This window comes from Aquarana catesbeiana, linkage group LG01 (assembly GCF_042186555.1).
Source record: "Aquarana catesbeiana isolate 2022-GZ linkage group LG01, ASM4218655v1, whole genome shotgun sequence".
NCBI lineage: Eukaryota > Metazoa > Chordata > Amphibia > Anura > Ranidae > Aquarana > Aquarana catesbeiana.
The window spans coordinates 352,504,795-352,532,277 of NC_133324.1; the positions used below are offsets into that span (position 1 = coordinate 352,504,795).

Here is a 27,483-nt window from a genome sequence, read left to right on the forward strand (position 1 = left end):
AAATCTGGTGCAGCTGTACAAGGTAGCCAATCAGCTTCTAACTTCAGCTTGTTCAGTTAAGCTTTTCTATGCAGAGCTGCACCAGATTTTGCGCTTTCCACTTTTGGTAAATCAACCCCAGAGTGTGTGTGTTTATATCACCACCATTTTTCATATCCCTGTACACTATGATCGCTCAGAAGCACATCTAAAAGTTTTTAGAATTTATCTACACCTTCTGCTGACACCACCAACTATGGAAGGGAGTTCCACATCCTTACCGCTCTTACAGTAAAGAACCCCTTCAGCAGTTTAAGATTGAACCACTTTTCATCTAACGTCATTGTGTGGCTGTGTGTCTTCTTTAACCACTTACGGACCGACGCACGCCGATATACATCCTAAGTTTGGAAGCTAGCTGCCATAACCCCGGTATCCTCTTCTTCGGCCAGCGGTGCACTTTCCAATAAGAGTGGTCTCTGCGGTGGATTCACCGTGAGATCACTTTTATCGGCGGCGGGAGAGGGGCCCCCCTCTCGCCACGCTTCGGAGCCGTTGGCAGCGGCGGAGGCGATTGGATGTTACCCCTTGCTGGGTATGGAGACGAGTGAAGGGAAGATGGCCTCCACCCATCTCCATAACATTGCAGGGCGGAAGCAATGTCAAAACGTTACTTCCTCCCATAGCTCTTAAAGGGCCTTTTTTTAATTTTTTTTTTTAAATGACAATTTTTTTTTTTTTTTTTTTTATTGCATTTTAGTGTAAATATGAGATCTGAGGTCTTTTTGACCCCAGATCTCATATTTAAGAGGTCCTGTCATGCTTTTTTTCTATTACAAGAGATGTTTACATTCCTTGCAATAGGAATAAAAGTGACACAATTTTTTTTTTTTTTAAGCAGTGTAAAAATAAAAAATAAAAGGTAAAATAAATAAGAAAAAACGTGCCCTGTCCTGCCGAGCTCACGTGCAGAAGTGAACGCATACTTGAGTAGCGCCTGCATATTAAAACGGTGTTCAAACTACACATGTGAGGTATCGCCGAGATCGGTAGAGGGAGAGAAATAATTCTAGTCCTAGACCTCCTATGTTACTCAAAACATGCAACCTGTAGAATTTTTTAAAAGTCGCCTATGGAGATTTTTAAGGGTAAAAGTTTGTCGCCATTCCACGAGCGGGCGCAATTTTGAATCGTGACATGTTGGGTATCAATTTACTCAGCATAACATTTACTGTTGTCTTATTTTTTAATTCAAAAAAGTGTATTTTCTCCAAAAAAAGTGCGCTTGTAAGACGGTGTGACAGAAAGTATTGCAACGGCCGCCATTTTATTCTCTAGGGTGTTAGAAAAAAAATGTATAATGTTTGAGGGTTCTAAGTAATTTTCTAGCAAAAAAACTGTTTTTAACTTGTAAACAACACATCTCAAAAAGAGGCTCAGTCCTTAAGTGGTTAACTGCTTGCCGACTGTATAACTTACATATAGTGCAGGATCAGGTACGCCTTGCTGCCGGAAGTGACCTCAGTGATACCGTAATTAGCGTCAACGTTTCGCCCGCCCACGGGGCGTCATCAAGGTCCTTTTTCGGGTATCACTAAGGTCACTTCCGGTCCTGTGGAACGCATGCCAGGAACGGCGTTTTTACACCCACAGCTCCATGTTTGAGGCTTGTTTTATCTTACTTTTTGTAAGTACCCCCACTCCCTTTTATAATAAAACCTTTTTTAATAGTACGTCACTATCAGTTCCCTTCTTTTTACTTCTGGGTACCTGTTTTTTCTGGCTGAGAAACTTCATAAAGGAATTCTGGACCTGATGATCTATCACCATATCCACCATCCCAGGATATCTTTACCAAGCTTTAAATGACCCACCAGACTGAAAAGCTGGGGGTCCTTCTGATCCGGTGAGTCGGGATATATGAGGGGGTGTTGCACACCTGAATTTTTCTGAAGCATCTTATATTTCCTTCACTTTGGATTGGAGCACCTTTAGTCACCTTATTTGGACTGTTTCTCTTTTTTAATTAACATATTTTCACTTATTGTGTTTGCGAGCGCTATATTTATATTTGTAAGCAAATTTACACTGTTATTCAAGCTGTACACTCACTACTTTACATTGTAGCAAAGTGTCATTTCTTCAGTGTTGTCACATGAAAAGATAGAATAAAATATTTACAAAAAAGTGAGGGGTGTACTTACTTTTGTGAGATACTGTATTTGTGTATATCATTTTTTTTCATATAATAATTTTTAGGTTTGACCATATTAAAGAGAAAAATGTGTACATTATGTCATTATATATATATATATATATATATATATATATATATATATACGGTATATATATATATATATATATATATATATACACACACACTTTAACCCTTCTGTGATTTGACCTTTATGATTGCTTAGGTAGTCCTATACTAAAGTCATTCAGTGTATACCACATATGAAATAATCATATTTCAAAATGAATGTCACAGTCTTCTGAAGCTCATTTTATTGTATTTGTTTACAGTGTACAAATAGGAAACAGAACATTCTGGGAGAATGTAGTACGTAGGAGGCATCCTGGATTAAGGTCAATACATTGGGCTTTTCTCCTCTCCTTTAGGGTTTGAGATTTTCTCAAAGTTTTTGTAAATAATATCAAAAATTTCAACCTGAAACAGAAACAAATATTTGTATTATCTGCAAAAAAAAAGGTGTTTAGAAACAGTACTTGATTATTTTACATAGCACCTAAATTAAACCCACTAGTGGTTGGCATTTAAAGTGAAAAGCAAAATTTTTTAAATAATCTGTAGCTATCCATAACAGTAATCAGTGTGCAATACCTTTTAAATTATTGCTCTTTAGTCAGTTTTTCCCTAACAGGGGTTTTTTCACTGTCAGGGCAATAAGACTGTAGAACTCTCTTCCACAATTGGTGGTGGCAGCGGGGAGTATGGATATTTTTAAAAGACTCTTGGATGTGTATTTTAAAGAACACAACATACAGGGATATGGAAAATACTTATAGACGCTGACACCCATGCACCCACACAGGTTGAACAGGATGGACTATTGTCTTTATTCAACATTACCTACTGTGAAACTATATCAGACCGTACATTTCAGGTAGCAGTTTCTATGGGGAGTAGTGGCGGCATCCATTAAAATGGTGGTGATTATGACACATCTATTACCACCACAGTTGATGCAAGATTCCAATAGGCTAAAGTACCTTTGAAGATGTGAGCTAATTAGGGAGCTAATTAGGGAGTTAATACATTTTAGTTTGAATGAGTGCATGCAGACACAGTTCTGAAAGTTTGCATGGTTAGATAACTTGGTAGCAACATAGGATGCATAATAGTGGTGAAGTATTGAAATATAACATTATCATTAGAGTATACCACCAGCACCTCTGTGCCTCTCCCTATACCCACAAAGCTTAACCAACAGCACAAACCCCTCCTGTTTTAATGCCTACTAAGCAAATCCACCCCCACCTCTTGCCATGTGGTTAAGTTACATTTTTACCAATCAGTGATCCATGGCTTGTTTGCAAGTTCTTTTTGAAATAGGACAGAGAAATTATGACATCTGATTTTAGAACTAAATATCGTGTGAAGGTTCAGATTCATGCACCAAAGATTTCTCTACCTAAAGCAGACCTGTCCCAAACCTTGGCAATTCTGTCCCACCATATGATGATAAATACTGTACATAGGCTTATCATCAGTGAAAAACACATATCAAAATGATCAACAGACACATACTTAAAGGCAGCTGATGTAGCTTTTCCTGTAAACATTGAGTTTGGCCTGACCCTCCTATCTCCTAAATCTTCCTATTGGTCAAGGAGGCTGCCCATCACTAGAGTGCCCAATATGAGGCTTAGAAGGATTCTTCACAGGTTTTGACTAGGTCTTTGTTCCTGTACTTAGACATAAGCCAAATCAGAGATAGATAGATGATAGAAATCTTTTTTATATTGATTTTTCAGATCGAAAAAAGTTGTCACATACTCCTAGTGAACCAACCCAGGCACTTGTGCATAACAAAGAACACAAACACCCATACTACTAACAGAAGCTGTACTTAACAAGGGGCTCATATACCAGTTTATGGCACCATCTGAAATGTAAGTGGGCAGCCTCCTGTGAAAGGAAAGACCACGGTAACCGAGAAGGTAGGGACAATGGAAGAAGCCCACAGCAACTCTTAACGGGTATTAGGGGGCTGGGTCCACAGCTGTTAATGGGTCCTCAAGCCAGCATGCCCACTCTTTGTCAAATTTTCTTTTGCAACCCTGGTTTTTGTAAGTATCCCGGTATAGATTGAGGTTCGAGTTAACCAAGCATTTCCATAAAATGACAGAGGGGAGATAGATATTAAACCACCCACTTCACATTCCAGTGCTTAAAGGGGTTGTAAACCCATGTTTAAACAAAAAAAACAAACATGTCATACTTACCTCCACTGTGCAGTTCGTTTTGCACAGAGTGGCCCCGATCATTGTCTTCTGGGGTCCCTCATCGGCGCTGGTGGCTCCTCCCCACATCGAGTGTCCATATTGGAGAAGGCTCTCCTAAGGTGGACACCCGTGCGGGCACGCTCCCCCTCCCCGCAGCGCCGCATCATTAGATTTGATTGACAGCAGTGGGAGCCAATGGCTGCGCTGTTATCAATCTAGCCAATCAGGACACGAGACACCAGCTAGAGCTGGTGTTCTCGTTCCCAGCCGGAGGATGACAGTGTTCAGGTAAGTAAAATGGGGGGCTGGGGGGCTGCAGCACTACAGAAGGTTTTTCACCTTAATACATAGAATGCATTAAGGTGAAAAACCATGAGGGTTTACAATCCCATTTCTGGCAAATCAACAGCAGGGTCTTTAAAATGTATGAAATATGAGGAACTGGGTATGTACTGCAGAGGTGTATTGCTTACTAACTTTTTGTTTGTGCACTTAAAAAGTAAAAAAAAGTACTTATTAAATGGGCCCCATGCCCTTTAGCCTGCTGGCGTTAAAAGGAAACACTGTTCTTGTTTCATATGGCAACTAAACATTATTCTACCTTTTATTCTACCAGTACAGGACTGGTGAGAACACTAGCCAGAATCGAATTAATTGTCATCAGTAATAACAAAAGATGCTTTGATTAATATGTAAGTAATGAATCAGAGCCTCTTATTAGAAAAATATGAAACTCACGTAGATATTTCTCACTTCAATGAGAGCTAATCTTAGCTCTACAAAGGCACCTTCATCTTTGTCATGGACCAGGGCTCTGTAGTCCATCTAGAAATAAAAAAAAAAAAAAAAAGAGATCAAGAAAATGAGAGGCAGAAGAAAAAATAATACAGGGAATAAAAATGATTTAGAATGACAAACATAATAATGTAAAATAAAGGAAAACAGGAGATCAAAGTCTGAAATATACAGTCTCTCACCACATGCGTTTCCTTTGAAGCTTTAGCAACAGCATCTCCTCGTTCTGTGAAATACCTAAAAGAGGCAAAACAGTACACAAGTATAATGGATATTTTCTAATGGATACATTTGGGAAATGGATATATATGTATATATAAATATAAACTATGTGTGTATATATATATATATATATATATATATATATATATATATATATATATATATATATATATATATATATATATATTTTTTTTTTTTTATTATTATTATTATTATTATTATTATTATATTTATTTATTTATTTTTTACTGCTGTTTTTTAAAGTCTATAAACAGGAATGTACTAAAAATAACCCTTCTCTTTTGCCAAGCATACTAAAACCCACCATTGAATATACTGACTATTCAGCTTCCAAACAACATATTCAATGATCAACTCTCCTTAGGTCCCAGAAGGTAGGCTGCAAGTCAAAAGGTACAATCATGTGTCACAGCTCTACCAACTAACAAAACAAGCCTGGTATCATTTTCGGTTAATTGGCCATAAAATTATATATAATGACAAAACTATCTACCCCCCCCCCCCCCCATTTTTGGATAAATCCCTATTCTGCCATGGTAAAATGAGGGCATGAGGAAAAAAAAGAAGGGGGGGGAGGAGAAGGGGGAGGGGGGAAAGAGGAATCCTACAGGCTGGGGAAATGTATGTAAAGACAATAGAAGAGGCCCAGGCCTTTTGGATCCAGAGTGGGGAGAGCATAAGACCACCAGAGTGACCATACTTCGAGAAATTTTGAATAGGAATCAAGTAGTGTGCTAGACATTTTTTCATTGATCATGAAGTTGGTCAAAATGTTCTTCACCATTGCAAACTGGGGGTTGTATACCGTGGGTACTATGTAAAGGAAAGCGGTGTACAATACTGTTCCTCTGTATAGTTTTTATCATATTCTTAATCTTTTTAGATATTGTAATAAAATAGTATATTTTTTTAATTGATGGTTTTGTGTTCTGGCACCTTAAAAATCCATCTTTCCTATTTGCATTAATCCCCTAAACATAACAAGCAATTAACCTTTCCAATGCAGGGATTTTTTATTTTTTTCCTGGAGCTGGACTTTAAGGATTTAACATTTATGGGCAATTTCTAACTTGAGCTTTCTTTTGGCAAGCAGTTATACCAGTGGGTCTAGTTCTGTTTTAAGCAACTGCCACCTCCTCCTTTTCAAGCTCCTATGGTAAAGGATGAAAGGCTAGAAGGTTATTAAATGTCAAATCAAGTTTTATAGGTATATATTTGTATATACTTACTTGTTGATGTTAGTCTGAGTGGTTTCTACTTTGGTTTTTATGGCTGTAACACGTTCTAAGACTTTTTCCTTTTATGTTTAAAGAAAGAAATAACATGTAAGAAAGTTTGTAAAATGACCAGCTATTTGTAGATGTTTACAGTAAAAAAAAAATCTGTAGATTGTTGAATAACACATTTTATCTACTGTATATATATACATTTTATCTATATGTCATTGCTATGAAATGTAATCTTTTAAACTGCCAACATAAAATAAAGCACTCTGTATCAGAATATACAAACAATTGCATACCTGTACTGAAACTCCAAAGTCATTTCCATCCTCAATTTTTGGAATGACATGATGGATCCAAGTGATAATCTACAAGAAATAAACTGCTGATATCAGATTTTTGTCATTTGCATTCACTTTTCACAGGCCACTGATTTCTATCACAGCCTTACCAGTGCACATCCCTCACGCAGAGTTCTTATCTCAGGTAGGACAGTGTTCAGGATTTTATGAATCTTTTCATTTTCCTTCAAGAATCCACATTTAGGAGCTGTGTAAACCAGAAAATCAAAGTCAGCATAGCAAACATATTTGCAATCAACCCAAATGCATTATTTTTGTTGTAGGTGGAACCTGGTAGGGGAAGTCAGATCCTCGCCTCTTATGGGTCTAATGTTTTGTCTCTTGCATCTAATTAGCAGTGTGTGTGTGTGTGTTGTAAAAGCCAGTAGATGTGTTAGCACATCTTGAGCCAGTCATAGACGCAGAAACCAGCCGAGATTCAAACCATGAATGAGCAGGCTGAATGTACCCAAGTTGATTGATAGATCAGCCTGCCGAATTTTGCATGCGATTATTGCTAGCAGCTGTTATAGCTGCTAGCAATAATCAGTGTGTTCGCCCGACGGAGAGGGCTTCCCCCACCCCCCGCCAGGAGAACACAATGGCTCTGTGGGAGGGATCCCCCTGTCCACACTGTCTGTGTGGAGGGGGGAATCAAGCAAAATGTTTTCCTGCAGGAAATAAATTTCCTCTGTCTATGGCCAGCCTTAGTAGCAAAATGATATGTGCAAAACTGACCACAAAAAAATCTTTTTAAGTGTAATTCCACTCAAACGATGAATGACTGCTTCCATTTAGTGGGTGGATCTTGGTGGGTAGATGTGCAGACCCAGGAATAGAGATGAGCAAATCTGCCAAAGTTCAGTTCGCCGTGGTTTCAGGGAATGTTTCAAAAATTTGAAACCATGGTTGGCATGAACAAAACCTCATGCCTACCCAAGAACTCAAGTACATAGATCTCACTGAGCTGCTGAGCGAAATAAGAAACTGAAAAAGAGATATACTCCTCCAGTATTTAGCAAACACCAAATAAGGTAAGTGTGTACAGATTCTTTAATACAGAACTAGAAAGACTGAAGGGACATACGTTACCTTTCTTTTCTTCTTTATCGGTTTCCATTTTAGAATCCTGAAATGAAAATATACTTTGTTCAAGTGTTTAAAAAACAAATAAGACATAATTTAACAGAAGCTTGAGCATGGCTGTAATAAGCATTACCTCCATGGGTTTGTACCCAGGTTTATGTCTAAGTATTAAAATTAAAAATATTTTGGTTTGAGAGAGGAAAGGTTAGAACTTCCATCAGATTTTTATTGCAGTTTGTTTCCCCACTGGGGAGATTTTTCTTAAATTGTTTTTATCCCAATGGGGCTTTGTTGTGGAGTGGAAGAAATGACTGGAGAAACCTTCCACTGGGATTGCATGCTCCGGTGACAGTGGAGTTGATTTACTAAAACTGGAGAGTGCAAATTCTGGTGCAGCTCTGCATAGAAACCAGTCAGTTACCATTTTTTTTTTTTTTGTCAAAGCTTAAGCCTAGGTTCACATTGAGGGCAGGTTTGAAATCATGCGAGTTCAGCTGCACGATTTCAAACCGGCAATGCAGTCCAACTTCGAGGGGGATTTGACAGACATCTGTGCGGGTTCATGCCCTGAAGTCGCCAAAAGTAGCACAGGAACTGCTTTTAGGAATTGCCGTTGTGCCGTTGCCAGCAATAGCCGGCGATTTGACATGCAAATCGCATTTCAAAATGGCCCGATCTGAACATGGGCTTTATGAACAAGCTGAAATTAGAAGCTGATTGGCTACCATTCACAGCTGCACCAGATTTTGCACACTACAGTTTTTAGTAAATCAACCCCATTGAAAGGCAATTTTTTTCATTATTTTTTCTTGTTGTATCTTAGGGACATGAAATCTCCCCTTGCAAGTTTTCTTCCTTACTGACTCTATCCAAAACTAAAAGTTTGGAAGGTCTGCAGCCCAATGGCCAACTGAAGGAGCATGCATGGCAGGCTGACAATGTAGCTGCTAATTGACCAGCTTAGGTTTTCCATTTATTTTTTACTCTTTTATGTCTCTCACCTCAGATTCTTGAGAAGGAGGGTCAGGAATAGGAATATTCAACTCAGCATGAAGTGAAGTCAGATCCTTGACATTGAAGAGGTCACTCTGAGAGAGGAGAAAATTATCAAGTCACCTGGACTGCAACTTTATAAAGTTCATATATTTGGGACAACCTATAAGGAAGTTAACCCAAAAACTATTTAATATTTATTGGCGGAACCTAGTAAAAGAATTACCCCCGACTTGCTTATACCTCCTGAAGCCTATGGTGACAATATCTCCACAATATAGATCCTGGCTCTGCTCCCATCCACCCTGGATGCTGCCATTCACTTCTGGGTGTAATATAAAATTAATTAAAAACAAGTGGAATCCCTTCATAATGGTAATTAGACCCAAGAACTCACGGGTAGAGATGTTGTAACCACAATCTCAATAGATAAAAAAATGTAATATTTTTCACCAAAATCTCAAATATATTCAGATGAACTAAACTCTCAATGATATTATGTTGTAAACATATTGAGGAAAATACTTTTAGACTGCTAAAAGTTGGATTTAGAAGTCAAAACGCGAAGCTTTTTCTGTTTACTGCACACACGCAAACAACGTAAAGAGACAATGAACCCCAATTCATTCTGCAGTTCATTATTTATACCTTCAACAGACTATCCAAGTAGTGAATTTTCTCTGGGACAAAATCAGATAAGAACTTTTGGACCTGCAGAGAGAAGAAAAGTTATGAGCGTCACAACATAATTCTAGTGGATAACATTAACTTTATTTTTGCTTCATAGAGCTCTGTGACAATGCATTGTGAATGTTTATCTTATTGCTGTGTATATATACAGTATCTCACAAAAGTGAGTGCACCCCTCACATTTTTGTACATAATTTATTATATCTTTTATGTGACAACACTGAAGAAATGACACTTTGCTACAATGTAAAGTAGTGAGTGTACAGCTTGTATAACAGTGTAAATTTGTTGTCCCCTCAAAATAACTCAACACACAGCCATTAATGTCTAAACTGCTGGCAACAAAAGTGAGTACACTCCTAAGTGAAAATGTCCAAATTGGGCCCAATTAGCCATTTTCCCTCCCCGGTGTCATGTGACTCGTTAGTGTTACAAGGTCTAAGGTGTGAATGGGGAGCAGGTGTGTTAAATTTGGTGTTATCACTCTCACTCTCTCATACTGGTCACTGGAAGTTTAACATGGCACCTCATGGCAAAGAACTCTGTGAGCATCTGAAAAAAAGAATTGTTGCTCTACATAAAGATGGCTATAAGAAGATTGCCAAGACCCTGAAACTGAGCTGCAGCATGGTGGTCAAGACCATAGAGAGGTTTAACAGGACAGGTTCCACTCAGAACAGGCCTCGCCATGTTCAACCAAAGAAGTTGAGTGCACGTGCTCAGCATCCTATCCAGAAGTTGTCTTTGGGAAATAGACGTATGAGTGCTGCCAGCATTGATGCAGAGGTTGAAGGGGTGGGGGGGTCAGCCTGTCAGTGCTTAGACTGTACACCGCACACTGCATCAAATTGGTCTGTCTTGGGCTGTCATCCCAGAAGGAAGCCTCTTCTAAACATAATGCACAAGAAAGCCCGAAAACAGTTTGATGAAGACAAGGACAGGGATTACTGGAATTATGTCCTGTGGTGCCAAGCGTGTGTGGTGGCAACCAGGTGAGGAGTACAAAGACAAGTGTGTCTTGTCTACAGTCAAGCATGGTGGTGGAAGTGTCATTGTCTGGGGCTGCATGAGTGCTGCTGGCACTGGGGAGCTACAGTTCATTGAGGAAACCATGAATGGCAACAAGTACTTCGACATATTGAAGCAGAGCATGATCCCCTCTCTTTGGAGACTGGGCCACAAGGCAGAATTCCAACATGATAATGACCCCAAACACACCTCTAAGATGACCACTACCTTGCTAAAGAAGTTGGGAGTAAAGGTGATGGACAGGCCAAGCATGTCTCCAGACCTAAACCCTGTTGATCATCTGTGGGGCATCCTCAAATGGAAGGTGGAGGAGTGCAAGGTCTCTAACATCCACCAGCTCTGTGATGTCGTCATAGAGGGGCGGAAGAGGAATCCAGTGGCAACATGTGAACCTCTGGTGAACTCCATGCCCAAGAGGGTTAAGGTCTTGCTGGAAAACAATGGTGGCTACACAAAATATTGACACTTTGGGCTCAATTTAGACATTTTCACTTAGAGTTGTACTCACTTTTGTTGCCAGGGGTTTAGCCATTAACAGCTGTGTGTTGAGTTATTTTGAGGGGACAGCAAATTTACATTGTTATACAAGCTGTACACTCACTACTTTACATTGTAGCAAAGTGCAATTTCTTCAGTGTTGTCACATGAAAAGATATAATAAAATATTTACAAAAATGTGAGTGGTGTACTCACTTTTGTGAGATACTGTATGTGTGGCTTCAGGAGTGACATTTTAAAAAGGCAAAACAACACAAACAGTACTGAGCATTAACATGCAAAAAGCTTGTTTTATAATATGTTACCGTAATGCACAAGTGCAAAGTCAGTCTTTAACTTTTCAGGCTGATTAATTTACAGGCTTATAATAATCTATTATATTTGTTAAATCATTGAAGAAAGATGTGTCGAAAAACATAACCCTCATCCGCTAAAGCTGTGCTGGTCAATACTTGACATGGAGGGCCCCCTGAGATCAGGCCGCAGGCATGCAACAGTAGATGGTTAGAGACAGTGACGGCTGGTGCTGTATATTTTGGGGGGGCAGCAAATGAGACACCCATCGCCATCCCCGGGTCGGTCACTCACCCGTCCCCCCATCAGCCCCGCACTTACCCCATCTAGCAGCTTCGGCTCCTTCCTGCGTCTCCTCCTCCATGGCGGCGGCTTTACCCTGCGTCTCCGGCTTCACAGCAGCTTCGTCCTCGGTGGCTTCCCTCGACGGCCAATACGATTGCTTCTTCTCTCGGCCAATTGGGTCTTAAGACCCGCTTCCTGATTGGCCAGGAGGAGAAGCAGGAAGACAATAGTGGAATAATAATATGCTATTGTCACACAACTGGGTGGGCTCAGGGCGCAGTGCTCTGCGCCCCAAGCTGACACTTTTTTGAAGCCAATTAGAGCCTCTGGCTTTAATCACGTGCTTCTAAAAAAAAACACAAAAAAAACCCCATTGGAATCCATGTGTCCAGATGCCCTGCATGTAGATTAGGGACCGGGCACATGGATTAGGGGGGCGGAGGCCCTGCACCCCTAATGGACGGGCTGCCACTGGTCAGAGACTACGGGCATGCCATAGAAGTGGAAGAATGGAGACAAGCTTCAGAAGACACTAATAGACTGCAGACACATTACATGAAGCTGATCACTATTACAGCCAACAAATCAACACTTCCACATTTGTGTCCCCTTAAATGATGTGTCTCCCATGTAATATTTCTTCCAGCAAGATATATTACAAAAAGAAAAAAATATATAAAAAAGAGGAAAGGGATAAAGAACACAGAAAATGTGAGATAAAAGAAATAAGTCAAGTAAATGCACTTTTTTGAAACCAAAGAATATTTCTCCTTTACTGGCCTGAGTACACACCTAAACACAGACTGCAGTCTGCAGGGGCCCTGAAGGCTGCACAATATGTACCTAAAGACGGCATACGGCCTCCATGCTACAGGCTGGGCCCCAGGGCTTTATAGTCTTACTCGTGGCATATAATAAATGAAAATGAACTTTACATCACTGTTAAAGTTACCTGATTGTAAAGGTTTGTACAGAATCCATCCACCTGTAAAATAGAAATGAAAGATGTTTTTTTCCGTGGTACTGGGCTCTTTAATTTTTTTGTAAATGATATTAGACAACCAGAGAGTTACCTACAACCTTAAAACATTTTACGTGGCCCTGTGTTGAAAGTTATGACATACCATTTGCATATTGGCATATTGTGCTTTGCAGTCCTTTAGAGGAAATTCTTTTTGGTAGCGTAACCTGTTTCACCCAAAGAGTGGTCATACACACTAAAATCTGATTGTACAATCCTTGCACAATCACATTTACATTTACCAAAACTATACAATCCAATCAATTTCTATTCAAACACACAGGCTCTTATATTACATAGTTAGGTGATCTATAGGAGATTGCAGTTGCACAGTCAGATTGCAGTGTATAGAGTATCTATACACAGAATATCATTAATCTATGTGGTTAGTACTTCTTCAATCAAAGGTCTGAGTTCTCCAATAACAAATGTTATTGGATAACGTGAATCAAGCTACACATAAGTAACATGGCAGATTATGTATAAATGTAGCTTTATACGTGTCAGTATTTTAACTGACATGGCAGGTCTGCCAGCTCAGCATTTTAATGACTGACCTTTGACAACCCAGTGCAGGCAAGAATATGAATGCAAAACATTTGTATATTAGATATGTCAGTACATATAGATATACATGTAGATAGACCAGTGGTTGAGAATGAATCAATATGAACAAGCTGACAATATGCAGCTTGCTAGTGCTAAATATCTTTTTCTTAAAGCAGATATCCACCACAAAGGGGAAAGCTCCACTTGTTTGCACCCCCCATCCACTGCCACATTTGGCACTTGTGAGGGGAGGAGCGGGTACCTGGTTTTGACAATTGGGCCCCCCTCCTTCCCCTGCAGTCTTCTGGGACACATCACAGGTCCCAGAAGACTACAGGACCATTCTCAAGGCGTGACTTGCGCATGCGCAGTAGGAAACAGGCTGTGAAGTCGCAAGGCTTCACTTCCCGTTTGCCTTACTTGAGATGCCGGCGCCTGCACCCAAAGCTGATTGAAGAATTGGCTCGAGTGAGGACATCACTGGATCCCTGGACAGGTAAGTGTCCTAATATTAAAAGTCAGCAGCTGCAGTATTTGTAGCTGCTGACTTTTATTTATTTTCTGAAAGAGCCTGGAGCTCCTCTTTAGCCTGAACACTATACAATCTCTGTGCAATTTCCTTCAGGCTGGCCCCACGCTATACAATTTGATTGGTCAGTCCAATCTCCTTTAGATTTACCAAAGCTATATAATAAGAGAACAAACCGAAACAATTATTTTGCATCCAATCTGGCAGTCCCTTGTACTATATTGTTGATGATGGTAGATCTAAAGGGGATTGTTCAATCAGATTGTGCAGTGTATGGGCAACTTTAGGCCCTGTTCACACCTGAGTGATTTTCTGCTTGAAGCGCTAAAACGCTCAACAAGCCAAATCCCATTCATTTCGATGGCCCCTGTTCACATCTTGCTTCAGGTGTTCTGTCGCCTGAAGCAAAACGCCTGTAGCTTAAAAAAGTACATTAGCTTCTTTTTGGCAGATTACAAGCATTTTTGGCCCCATAGACTTCAATAGAAACACCTGACTTGAGCATTTTACAAGCTTTTTTTTCGCTTGTTTTGGGCTAAAACAGCAGCTCAGCACCCATAATTTCCTCTCCCCCTCCTCACCTAGTGCTTTCTATTGGCTAAACGAAAACGCTTGAAGCTGTAAAACACTTAAATCGCTTTAAAAAGGCTTTTAAAAATCTGCAAAAAAAAGCTTAAAAAAACCCAGAAAAACGCCAGTAAATCACTACGCTCAGCTGTGAATGGAGCCTTATGCCGCATACACACGAGCGGACTTTTCAGCATCAAAGGTCCGACAGTCTTTCCGACGGACTTTCAATGGAGTTACGACGGACTTTCAAACGACCGGACTTGCCCACACTCGAACGGACTACAGTCCGTTGGAAAGTCCATTGGTTTGAACGTGATGACGTACGAAGGGACTAGAACAAGGAAGTTCATAGCCAGTAGCCAATAGCTGCCCTTGCGTCCTTTTTTGTCCGTTGGACTAGCATACAGACGAACAGATTTTTCGACCGGACTCGAGTCCGTCGGAAAGATTTGAAACATGTTCCAAATCTAAAGTCTGTCTGATTTTCGACAGAAAAAATCAGCTGAAGGTCTGATGAAGCCCACACATGGTCGGATAGTCCGACGGATTAGTTCCGTCGGACTAGTCCAGTTGGAAAGTCGCCTTAAGATTCTGCTTAGATGTCACGTAGTATTCCTCGTCATTGTCTTGTTCCCTGTGTCTTTTTATTTTTAGGCTTTATTCTTTTTAGGCTGTTTATTCTGCGTTGTATTGATCGATTTTTTCATAACTTCTGTATATCGGGATTTATCATTTATCTGTTTGACATTCTTTATTGTTACGGTACTTTCTTAACACTCAATAAAATGTCGCTGAAAAAAAAAATGTCCGTGCTTAAAGGGATGAGTCAGCAAACCTGTTCCTCTTAAAATATGAAGTATATGTAGATGACTTTTTATGACATTACTTTGTAAGTAGGCTTCTTTAGGCATTACCAGGTGTGGAAAGCCCTGAAAATGCCAGTCATTGTACTATCAGCCTTAATCTAGGCCTGCTTTATGTACTTAATGTACGGCAACTTCCTGATCTAAGTACTGGGCCTGAAAGGGTTTCCATACATCACAACCGATAGGTGAAAAAGAACATTTCCAGGACACTATTTCTTGAAAATTCCTAAATCTCTTCTGTTTAGATAAGTTCTAAAAGCTCCCACTCTCAGACATCTACTGCTGGCCTAAAATCTGCATTAACACACACTTACCTTTTCCTTGTTGGCAGGACTAATCTTCAGAGTGCACGCTTTAGACATGTCTGCAGGTTTTCTAAGGCCTCTTGCTTGTCCCTGTATCTGGACTGTCCTATGGTCACTTCTTCCACCAAGATCTCTTTTGTATTCTTTTTTTTTTCTGTGTTCGGGCCTTTCCTACACTCGTCTGGTCTGCCTTTTCTTGCTTGGTCTGAGATACTTTCAGTTTCTCTTTAAATAAACCGTGCTGTTTAGAGGAAGGCGGGTATGGGAGTGCTTAACAAAAGGGACTTTCCAGCTCTAAACCGATTGTACACATGCTGTGCAAGCATATCATTTAATGGTCTAGGAACAGAAAGGAAAGGATAAATAATAAACCAACTTTAGGGGCTCAATTACACTTGTGATTGGTGACGTTAAAGACAAGGCGGTTAAGTCACTTTTTTACGTCTCTCCTAAGCTGCTAAGGCAGACGGCCAGGGGTGTACACATGCCACAGCAAAAGTTATCCCCTATTGCATTAGGTGGGCAGTTCAAGTAAATGGGCACACACCTCAAAAGCATGTATAATTCATGCCGTTGCTTTTCAGAGGGGCGGCAAGCACTGCTGCATATGTGAACTTTGCCTCCCCTTTGCTTCTGCGTGCATTTTATAAGAAACCTCAGCGCAAATACTTTTTTTTAAATGGATTTCTATGCGGTAACGGGACCACAAAGCTCCAGCTGCTGTCTGGGAGTCACCCGAACAGTCTGGTGATGCTCGGAACAGGGCCTGACAGAAGGGTGAGGGGGCACTATGTGCCCAAAGGTGTCCCAGGTCTGTTATCCTAGTGTATATACTATATATTTATACACTATATTATAGTGTATAAATAAAAATAAAAATTTGCTGTGCACCGCTAAAATGTTGGGTTTGGCTTGAAGAAAAAATCTATATTTTCAATCAGGTCTGAGTCACATGGAGCTGGGACATCAACCACCGGCGTCCATAGCTCTAGGTCAGTGTTTCTCAAACTGTGTGCCGGGGCAGTTTCGGCTGTGTGCTATGGGATACTTGGGGAAGCTGTCACTCTAACAGTGGTCAGGCTCCGTTATGCCCCGTACACACGGTCGGACATTGATCGGACATTCCGACAACAAAATCCTAGGATTTTTTCCGACGGATGTTGGCTCAAACTTGTCTTGCATACACACGGTCACACAAAGTTGTTGGAAAATCCGATCATTCTGAACACGGTGACGTAAAACGCGTACGTCGGGACTATAAACGGGGCAGTAGCCAATAGCTTTCATCTCTTTATTTATTCTGAGCATGCGTGGCACTTTGTGCGTCGGATTTGTGTACACACGATCGGAAATTCTGACAACGAATTTTGTTGTCGGAAAATTTTATAGCAAGCTCTCAAACTTTGTGTGTCGGAAAATCCGATGGAAAATGTGTGATGGAGCCCACACACGGTCGGAATTTCTGACAAGAAGGTCCTATCACATATTTTCCATCGGAAAATCCGACTGTGTGTACGGGGCATTAGAGTGACCGTCAGACCTAGGGGACAGGGTGGGAGGACAAGCAGTCTGTGTTGGAGTGTGGCGTGACACGCAGTGCCCAACGGAGAGTGGATCGCAGGGAGGAAGTGTTTTTAGAGCATGCGCAATAGCCCGGAGAGGCTCCTTTCTCCTTTCTCAAGCTCTCCGAGCCCTATACCGCCCTGTACCTGTGTAGCAACCTCTGTGCCAGCCCCTCCAGCACCATAGGTGTGCACAGCCTATTGCATTAGGCCAGGCATGTCCAAAGCCCGATCCGCGGGCCAATTGCGGCCCACGTTCCGGTTTCGAATGGCCCACCTGGTAATTTGGACATGTATATTTTTTGTGGCCCCCAATAAATCCCCGAGCACCAGAGGCCACAAAAGATATATATGCTGGCTGCCTTGGAGGGGACAGGGAGGGGACAGGACGAGTGCCATACATACAGATGAATTTCCTGTTTACACGGCGCCCTCTGTAATAGGAAGTCCCGTCTCCTGTGCTGCCATTGGACGACTGTTCTGTCCATCATAGGAGGCGGGACTTTGTATTAAAGAAGCTGCCGAGAAAACAGATTCTGCTGTATGTAATCTGTTGGCGCTCGTCCCTCTCCCTCCCTGTCCCATCCGAGGTTGCAGATGGCAATGGTGAGCCTGTATTCATGGCAATGGGGGTGCTGCATTCCTGGCAATGGTAAGGCTGCATTCATGGCAAGGGTGGGGCTGAATTCATGGCAAGGGTGGGTCTGCATTCATGGCAACGGTGGGGCTGAATTCATGGCAACGGTGGGTCTACATTCATGGCAATGGTGGGTCTGCATTCATGGCAACGATGGGTCTGCATTCATGGCAACGGTGGGTCTGCATTCATGGCAACGGTGGGTCTGCATTCATGGCAACGATGGGTCTGCATTCATGGCAACGGTGGGTCTGCATTCATGGCAACGGTGGGTCTGCATTTATGGCAACGGTGGGGCTGGATTCATGGCAGTGGTGGGGCTGCAGATGGGCACTGATTAGGCTGCATTTATGGGCACTGACCCTTATTTTGCTTCACAGTTCTTTAGTTAAAATTTAATTTTTTTCCTGAAACTTCCCTCTTAAATTGAAGGTTCGTGTTATATGCCGATAAATACGGTATATCCAAATAACATGCCCGAGCTCATCTCTTCAACACACACAGCCACAAAGGCAAGAGAATTCTTGTTGGGCAGTGTATTAGTGCTCGGACTAACATACTAAGACCAAATTTTAATGGTTCAAAGAATGTCAGGCAAAATGGTCGGCCCTCATGCACATTCACTTCATCAAATCTGGACCTCTTTCAAAAAAGTTTGGACACCCCTGCATTAGGGCGTTCACCCCAAATATATATATATATATATATATATATATATATATATATATATATATATATATATATATATATATATATATATATATAAATATATATATATATATATATATATATATATATATATATATATATATATAGCCCTGGTACACTGATCTCCCTGGCGGCACAGTGAAAGAGAAGTGCGTAAGCACCTCTCTTATGGCAGAGCCGGTAAGAGGGAGATCTTTCCCATCTCCCCGTGAGTGATAATATCAATGCGCACTAGATGATTAGGGTGTGCCCAGGCACATCCAGCACACCCTGTGCGCACGTCTATGACCAGCACCACTGAAGCACCTGTGCACCTATGATGTGCCTGTATACTTCCTGTATACTTCCTCCCTCATGTGAGTTAAATCTTTTAATAAATTTTATGTTATTACTGTATACAACTGCTAACTACATTGAGATAAGAGTCTTAGACTTGGAGGCGTCTGTCCCCTTTTTTATGTAAAAATAAATAAGTTCTTCATCACAAAAATTGTTAAATCTTTTCAGGTGTGGCGCAAAATTTTTTAGATCTTTTTGGTGCGCTACAAGACATAAAAGTTTGAGAAACACTGCCCTAGGTGTTGTTGGCGTGGAAGAGAGTGCAGAGCCACCAGCTGCACATAAAGGGGAGAGAGGTGGAATTTTGCGGTTGCGTGAATGCATAGAAAGCCATTTAAAAAAAAAAAGTATTTACATTTAAGGGTAACTCCATTTTCTTGGGAAAAATAAAAAAAAGTCATATTGTAATTAAATGTTTTTAAAATATACCTTTCCATTTCAATCTGCAGCTCTGTCGTTTTCTGTAAAATGCAATGCAATATGGGAGCCTGGAGGCATTCTGTACACAGATGGTCATTCCTGCTTGTGTAATTGGCTTACTTATTTTGCCTGAAATCTGCATTAAGATACAAATCAGATTTTGGGCATTCCCTGCAACAAAAACATAATTTTTGGTGGGATACTCCGAAGGGAAAATCATATCTAACGCGATGCAGAACCTGCCACTTTCCTTATTAGAACCCTGCAAGTGCAGCAGCTGTTTGATCGTTATGAAATCACTCCCATTTACATTTATCTTGTATATGGATACAAACAAACAAACAAACAGCTATTTCTTCAGAATAACAAAAGGTAGAAATCTGCAACAAGATTTGTTAAAATCCCTGCAATGTATATAGATGACCCATAGGGTGTTTTTTTCTCTTTAAGATATATTATAAAATGTATGCAGGGCAATAGGAAGGCAACATTGATCATTGATTGGTTTATTGTTTAGCCTTTTATTCTGAGACTGTTGTTGTATGAATTATATATATATATATATATATACTGTATATATACAGTATTTAATTAGGTGATCCTCACTAAATATTCAGAAGCTTAAAGTGATTGTAAAAGAATACATAAAAAAATAAATAAATAACAAACATATCTATACTTACCTGCTCTGTGCAATGGAATTGCACAGAGCGGCCGCAAACCTCCTCTTTTCGGGTCCCGCGCCAGCGCTCCTGGCTCTCCCCTCTGTCCAGTGCCCCCATGGAAGCCACTTCCCATAGGGGCACTCGTGTGTGCTCACGCCCGAGCTTCACTGCTGCATCCATTGCCACAGACAGCGGGACTCGGCCCGCCCCCTGCTCCCGCGTCCCTGGCTTTGATTGACAGCACTGGGAGCCAATGGCTCCCGATGCCCCAGCAAAGCCAGCGAGACCCAGAAGTGAGGGGAAAGAAGAGCTGCAGATTGCAATGTCAGAAGTATATATTCATGATTCTTGATTCTTGATTTTTTGGTTTCAAATTTAACAGCTCATGTCAGAACTAGGGATGAGCCGAACACCCCCCACTTCGCTTCGCACCAGAACCTGCGAACGGACCGAAAGTTTGCGCAAACTTTAGAACCCCATTAAAGTCTATGGGACTCAAACGTTTGAAATCAAAAGTGCTAATTTTAAAGGGTAATATGCAAGTTATTGTCCTAAAAAGGGGTTGGGGACCCAGGTCCTGCCCCAGGGGACATGTATCAATGCAAAAAAAAGTTTTAAAAATGGCCGTTTTCGGGAGCAGTGATTTTAATGATGCTTAAAGTGAAAAAAAAAAAGTGAAATATTCCTTTAAATATCGTACCTGGGGGGTGTCTATAGTATGCCTGTAAAGTGGCACGTGTTTCCCGTGTTTGGAACTGTCCCTGCACAAAATGACATTTCTAAAGCAATAAAAGTCATTTATAACTGGTTGCGGCTTTAATGTAAAATCGGGTCCCGGCAATATGGATGAAAATCAGTGAGACAAACGGCATGGGTACCCCCCACCCCCCCAATCCATTACTAGGCCCTTTGGGTCTTGTATGGATATTAAGGGGAACCCTGCACCCAAATTAAAAAAGGAAAGGCGTGGGGCCCCCAGGCCCTATATACTCTGAACAGCAGTATACAGGCGGTGCAAACAAGACAGGGACTGCAGGTTTGTTCTTAAGTAGAATCTGTTTGTAATTTTGAACTGGTACATTTTTAAAGTGTAGCTCCAGCCAAAAAATCTATTTTTAAGTTTTTTGGAAAACATAGGGAAGGGTTATCACCCCCGTAACATTTGTTTTGCTGTCTGTGCACCTCTTCAGAAGATTTCACCTCACAAATGTTTTTTGAAAATTTGGGGTTTTTAGTGAAACAAGGATTGGTGATAAAGCATCAGTGAGGAGGAGACACGTTTTTTCCCATATTAACTCTTACAGGAAAGAATTTCCCTTCCTAGTGGTAGATTTCATCTCACTTCCTGTTGTCTCCTTCCGTTTGCAAGTAGGAGTCGTTTGTAAGTTGGATGTTTGAAAGTAGGGGCCTGCCCTATATACTCTGCAGAAATTGGGGCCTTAGGTGTTGGTGTTGCCACAATACTGTAAGCCCTCGCAGTTACTCTTGGTGGGCGCAGGAACGGGCCGTGCTGTGAAATATTAGATCAAGAATTGTAATTACATGCCATTGTTGAACAGTGGTAGAAAAATTGGGCCTTTGGTGGTGGTGGTGCTGGTGCCACAACACTGTAAGTCCTCACAGTTACTCTTGGTGGGCGCTGAAACGGGCCCTGCTGTGAAATATTATATCAATAATTGTAATTACATGCACCTGTTGGACAGGGGCAGAAAAATTGGGCCTTAGGCACTGATGCCACAACACTGCAACCCCTCACAGATGCTATAGTTGGAGTGCAGGAATGAGCCTTGCTGCAAACTATTGCATCAAAAATTTTAATTATACGCCCCTGTTAAACAGGGGCTGAAAAATTGGGCCTTAGGCACTGGTGCCACAACACTACAACCCCTCACAGATACTCTAGTTGGAGCGCAGGAATGAGCCCTGCTGCAAGTATTGCATAAAAAATTGTAATTATACGCCCCTGTTAAACAGGGGCTGAAAAATTGGGCCCTGGGCACTGGTGCTGGTGCCACAACACTGCAACCCCTTACAGATACTCTAGTTGGAGCGCACTAATGAGCCCTGCTGCAAAGTATTGCATCAAAAATTGTAATTATACGCCCCTGTTAAACAGGGGCTGAAAAAATGGGCGCGGATATAGATGGAAAAAAGGAAGGTCCCAGAACAGTGTAATATTGTAGGCTAAAAGCTTCATTTTATTAGCATAAAAGTACTCACATAACACTAATCAAACAGGTGCCTTATCTCTGACGAGCGGCGAACTCGTAATCTCCAGTCAGCATAGAGTGCCTGTCCTATGCGTGACGTCACATACCACGTGACTTCGGAACAACCTCCAACACTACAGCACCCTGTCCTGCATCCTTCCCAGCTGCCAGAAGAGTCACCCAGTGCACGGTGAAAGATAGGTAACGTCCCTATCCATGCCTGCTGGACCATGAGTCAGCGGTAATATGCACCTTACCGCTGACCGCCCTGTCCAGCGAGGCCAAGACATTCCACATGCCGGTAGAGAGCCAGAATGGCCTTCTGTGAGAAAAAGTGGCGTTTGGGAACCTGCCACTGAGGAACCGCACATTCCACAAACTCGCAGAAGGGGGCAGAGTCTACCAACTGAAAGGGCAGCAGTTGAAGTGCTAGCAATTTAGCCAAGCTAACATTCAACCGCTGGGCATGTGGATGGCTGGCAGCGAACTTCTTTCGGTGGTGCAGCAGCTGGGGCAGGGGAATTTGCCTGGTACAATCTGACGTTGGTGTACCGATGGCAGATTGCCCGCAAGTACTTGGCTGTGACACACCTAATTCTACACCTTCATTCCTCTCAGTGCAGGTTTCAGAGAGGACTGAAGGTATAGTGGGGTTGGAGATCCCAGCTGATGAGGAGCAAGGAGAGGTCCGCTTTGTTCTTTGGTGTGGGTTTTTTAGGTACGCTTGCCAACGAACTGCATGGCAGGTCGACATATGTCTGGTCAAGCATGTGGTGCCCAAATGGGTTTTGGCCACGCGAGATACACTTGAGACATATATTGCAAATAGCAGCAGTGGGATCTGATGCACTCATCTCAAAAAAGGCCCACACCAAAGAACTTTTGGAATAACGCTCAGAGACAGCAGCACCCTGCACATGCGGAGCTCTGCGTTGTGATGCAGTCGGTGTGCTGCCCTTAAGCTGGCCCCTGGAGGGCATCCTGCCTCATTGGAGATGTGCCTCCTCTTCCTCCTCTCTCCTATCAGGCACCCACGTGGAGTCAGTGACCTCATCATCCCCTCCCTCCTCATCACTTGTGCAAAGCTGGCAGTATGCTTCAGCTGGGGGAACATGACTGCCAGATTTCTGTCCTTCTTGGGCACCCCCTCTCTCTGGGCTCACATTACTGCCTTCCTCTAGCTGGGTACAATCATGGGAGCCTTCAAAACGCTGGGCATCCTCCTGGAGCATGTACCCAACACTGTGGTCAAACAGTTTGGGGGACTCCTCAGGAGGACATGTTGGGGCTAGGAAAGGAGTGACTGATGGCATTGAGCCGAGGGAAGAAGCCACGTTGGCAGCTGCTTTGCCAGACAAAGTACCCTGAGCCTGGGTGAGAGAGGATGAGGAGGATGAGGACAGCTTGGTCATCCACCCTACCAAGTCTTCCACATGTTGCGGCTCAACACAGCCAGCTGCCGAAAAAAAGGACAAGCGTGTCCCACAGCCACGTGCTGATGAGGATGCACCATCTCCACAACCAGCACTGTTGCCTCTAGACACAGAGCCTGCTTGCCCTCTTTTATTGGCTTGGGACTGTCTGCCTCTCCTTGTTGGCCTTCCAGACATTCTAATGGCCTGCAGTGAGATGTAGCTGCACAAAGCTGGGATGTATATATATATACTGATACTGCAGCTAGCAGAATCAACTGCCTGCCTGTAGTATTATTAGTATGAGAACACCAGCAATTGTCTTCAGGTAGCTGTAGGTGCACACTGTGCAGAGGACGCAGTACACCAACTGTAAATACTGCAGCTGCCTGCCTGTGGTACTAATAGGATCAGAAGAACACCACCAATTTTCTTCAGGTAGCTTTAGGTGCACACTGTGCAGAGGACACAGTACACTAACTTGTAAATACTGTAGCTGCCTGCCTGTGATACTACTAGGATCAGAAGAACATCACCAATTTTCTTCAGGTAGTTTTAGGTGCAGACTGTGCAGAGGACACAGTACACTAACTGTAAATACTGTAGCTGCCTGCCTGTGGTATTAATAGGATCAGAACAACAGCAATTGTCTTCAGGTAGCTTTAGGTGCACACTGTGCAGAGGACGCACTACACTAACTGTAAATACTGCAGCTGCCTGCCTTACCAATAGGATCAGAAGAACACCACCAATTTTCTTCAGGTAGCTGTAGGTGCACACTGTGCAGAGGACGCACTACACTAACTTGTAAATACTGCAGCTGCCTGCGGTACTAATAGGATCAGAAGAACACAGCCAATTTTCTTCAGGTAGCTTTAGGTGCACACTGTGCAGAGGACGCACTACACTAACTTGTAAATACTGCAGCTGCCTGCGGTACTAATAGGATCAGAAGAACACCACCAATTTTCTTCAGGTAGCTTTAGGTGCACACTGTGCAGAGGACACACTACACTAACTTGTAAATACTGCAGCTGCCTGTGGTACTAATAGGATCAGAAGAACACCACCAATTTTCTTCAGGTAGCTTTAGGTGCACACTGTGCAGAGGACACAGTACACTAACTGTAAATACTGTAGCTGTCTGCCTGAGGTACTAATAGAATTAGAGGAAGACCACCAATTTTCTTAAGGTAGCTTTAGGTGCACACTTTGCAGAGGACACAGTACACTAACTGTAAATACTGTAGCTGCCTGCCTGTGGTATTAATAGGATCAGAACAACAGCAGTTGTCTTCAGGTAGCTTTAGGTGCACACTGTGCAGAGGACGCACTACAATAACTTGTAAATACTGCAGCTGCCTGCGGTACTAATAGGATCAGAAGAACACCACCAATTTTCTTTAGGTAGCTTTAGGTGCACACTGTGCAGAGGACGCACTACACTAACTTGTAAATACTGCAGCTGCCTGCGGTACTAATAGGATCTGAATGACACCACCAATTTTCTTCGGGTAGATTTAGGTGCACACTGTGCAGAGGACACACTACACTAACTGTAAATACTGTAGCTAATAGGACTAATAGGATCAGAAGAACACCAGCAATTTTCTTCAGGTAGCTGTAAATACTGTAAAAACACCTGCCTGCCTGTCAGTAGGAAGAGAATAACAGGAACGGATCTAGCTAAACTGAATACAATATATATATATATATATATATATATATATATATATATATATACAACACCTAGGATGCATATATATACACAATACACTGTAAGTGCAGCTAACTGACTTGCCTGCCTACTCTATCTAACTTAAATCAAATTACACTGTCTCTCTCTCTCTCTATCTCTCTCTCAACACCGTAACACACTACACAGGCCCGACGTGCAGGCGGCCTTATATAGTGTGGGGCGTGTACTAAACCCCCTGAGCCATAATTGGGCAAAGCCACTCTGGCTCTCTGTACAGACGCCGCTGTGATTGACAAAGCGTGCGGGTCATAGTGCATGCTTGGCCAATCATCAGACAGCAATGCACTGCGATGCCGCAGTGAATTATGGGCCGTGACGTGCCACTCGAATTTGGCGCGAACGGCCCATATCGTTTGCAATTCGACGAATGGTCGAACATGCAATGTTCGAGGCGAACATGGGTTCGACTCGAACTCGAAGCTCATCCTCAGTCAGAACAGGTTTCCTTGAATGACCGCAACATACAGGGATATGTAATGAAATACTGACAGAGGCCTGTGCCACGAACGGCGGCTCCCGCATGCGGGGGAGTGACATCATCGCAGCTCCAGCCAGCCACAGAAGCAAGATGCATACTAGCACATTATGACATTACCTTGCAGGTACAAAAAAAATTAAAAATGGGGGGAGAGTTCCAGACAGCTGAGACTCTTGTGCAACATCACTGGATCGAGATGGGATTCAGGTAAGTATTTTGTGGGGCTGCTGCACACAGAAAGTTTTTTTATTTGAATGCATAAAAAAAAATAAAAAAAACCTTCCGACTTTAGAACCACTTTAATATTGCACATTCTAGTTAAATAGAACACATAGATATAACTAGCACATAGGCAGGGTGCTGCACTGAAAGAACAAAAATTCCCAAGAACTATATCCAGTCACCACAAAAATCCCTTTCAAAATTTTTGTCACATTAAAAGGAGAAGTACAGCCAAAGCCAAGCTCGTTTTAGTATACTTTTCCTGTGGATCACAGGAGTGCAGTTTGCTCTGCACTCCTGTGACCCGTTTTCAGCAGACAGTGGGCTGAGGCCAGGCTCGGGAAAGATTGCAACCATACGGTCAGGATCCGCCCACATGCCTGAGCCGGCCGCTCCCATCCCTTCCACAGCCCAGCGCTCCAGCAATACGGGGGTGGGGCAGAGCAGAGAGCAGTCAACAGCTGTCTGCTCAAGGAGTTGTGAGAATCGAGCGGTCAGCGGTGTTTGATCGCTCGGTTCTCAGTGTTATAGCTGGCGGGGGGGAGAGATGCAGCATCCAGCTAGGTAAGTATGATTTAAAAAAAATCATTCCCATACTTCTCTTCTAAAGGTGAAGTATGGTCAAAGCTTTTTTTGGCTATACTTCTCTTATGGATCACAGGGTTGCAGTTCATTCTGCACTCCTGTGACCCATTTTCAGCCGACGGGCAGGCTTTTACATCACTTAGCCGGTCCAGGCCCAGGAAAGATCCCAACCATATGGTTGAGATCCACTCAGGTGCCTGGACTGATACCTGGCTCAGCCCCTCCTCCCCTTCTGCCCCCTTCATAGCCCAGCACTCCAGTGAGTGCTGGAAGGGAGAGCATAGAGACAGTGACTGACAGTCATGGCTCTCTGCTCAGAGCGGAGGGGAGAACTGAGCGATCAGCGGTGTTTGAATGCTCAGTTCACACTGCAGAGCTGGTGGGGGACAGATGCAGCATTGAATCGAGGTGAGTATAATTGTTAGGTTTTTTTTTTAATCCCAAACTCTTTTAAAGTAGAACTATAGGAAAAAACCTTTCTTTTTTCATTTTGGATATAATAATAGAGGGTTATAATCTCTGTCAGTTTTTTTTGCCATCTGTGTGCCATTAGGGAGATTTACGTTCACTTCCTGTTCCAAAGCCGAAATAGGAAGTGAAAGGAAATCTCTGCAATCTAAAGGAATCCCTTGGTGCCCTCTAGGTCACTAGAGTTAGTGTCCCCATAGGAAGATTTTCCCTCTAATATGGATCTGGGAACAACCCAGATTTTGGGATTTT

At 42.3% G+C, this 27,483-nt stretch overlaps 1 protein-coding gene across 1 annotated transcript; it reads right to left on the reverse strand.

Annotated features, from left to right (window-relative positions):
* Window positions 1–2,472: 2,472 nt before the first annotated feature.
* Window positions 2,473–16,044, reverse strand: PSME2 (proteasome activator subunit 2). The gene is made up of 11 exons (XM_073632758.1): window positions 15,776–16,044; window positions 12,879–12,911; window positions 9,779–9,841; window positions 9,139–9,225; window positions 8,144–8,180; window positions 7,162–7,259; window positions 7,010–7,078; window positions 6,717–6,784; window positions 5,427–5,481; window positions 5,188–5,274; window positions 2,473–2,650 (listed from the first exon to the last, which is right to left on the reverse strand). The coding sequence occupies exons 1-11, from the start codon at window positions 15,821–15,823 to the stop codon at window positions 2,570–2,572; spliced, it is 726 nt and encodes a 241-aa protein (XP_073488859.1). The 5' UTR covers window positions 15,824–16,044; the 3' UTR covers window positions 2,473–2,569.
* Window positions 16,045–27,483: the final 11,439 nt, after the last annotated feature.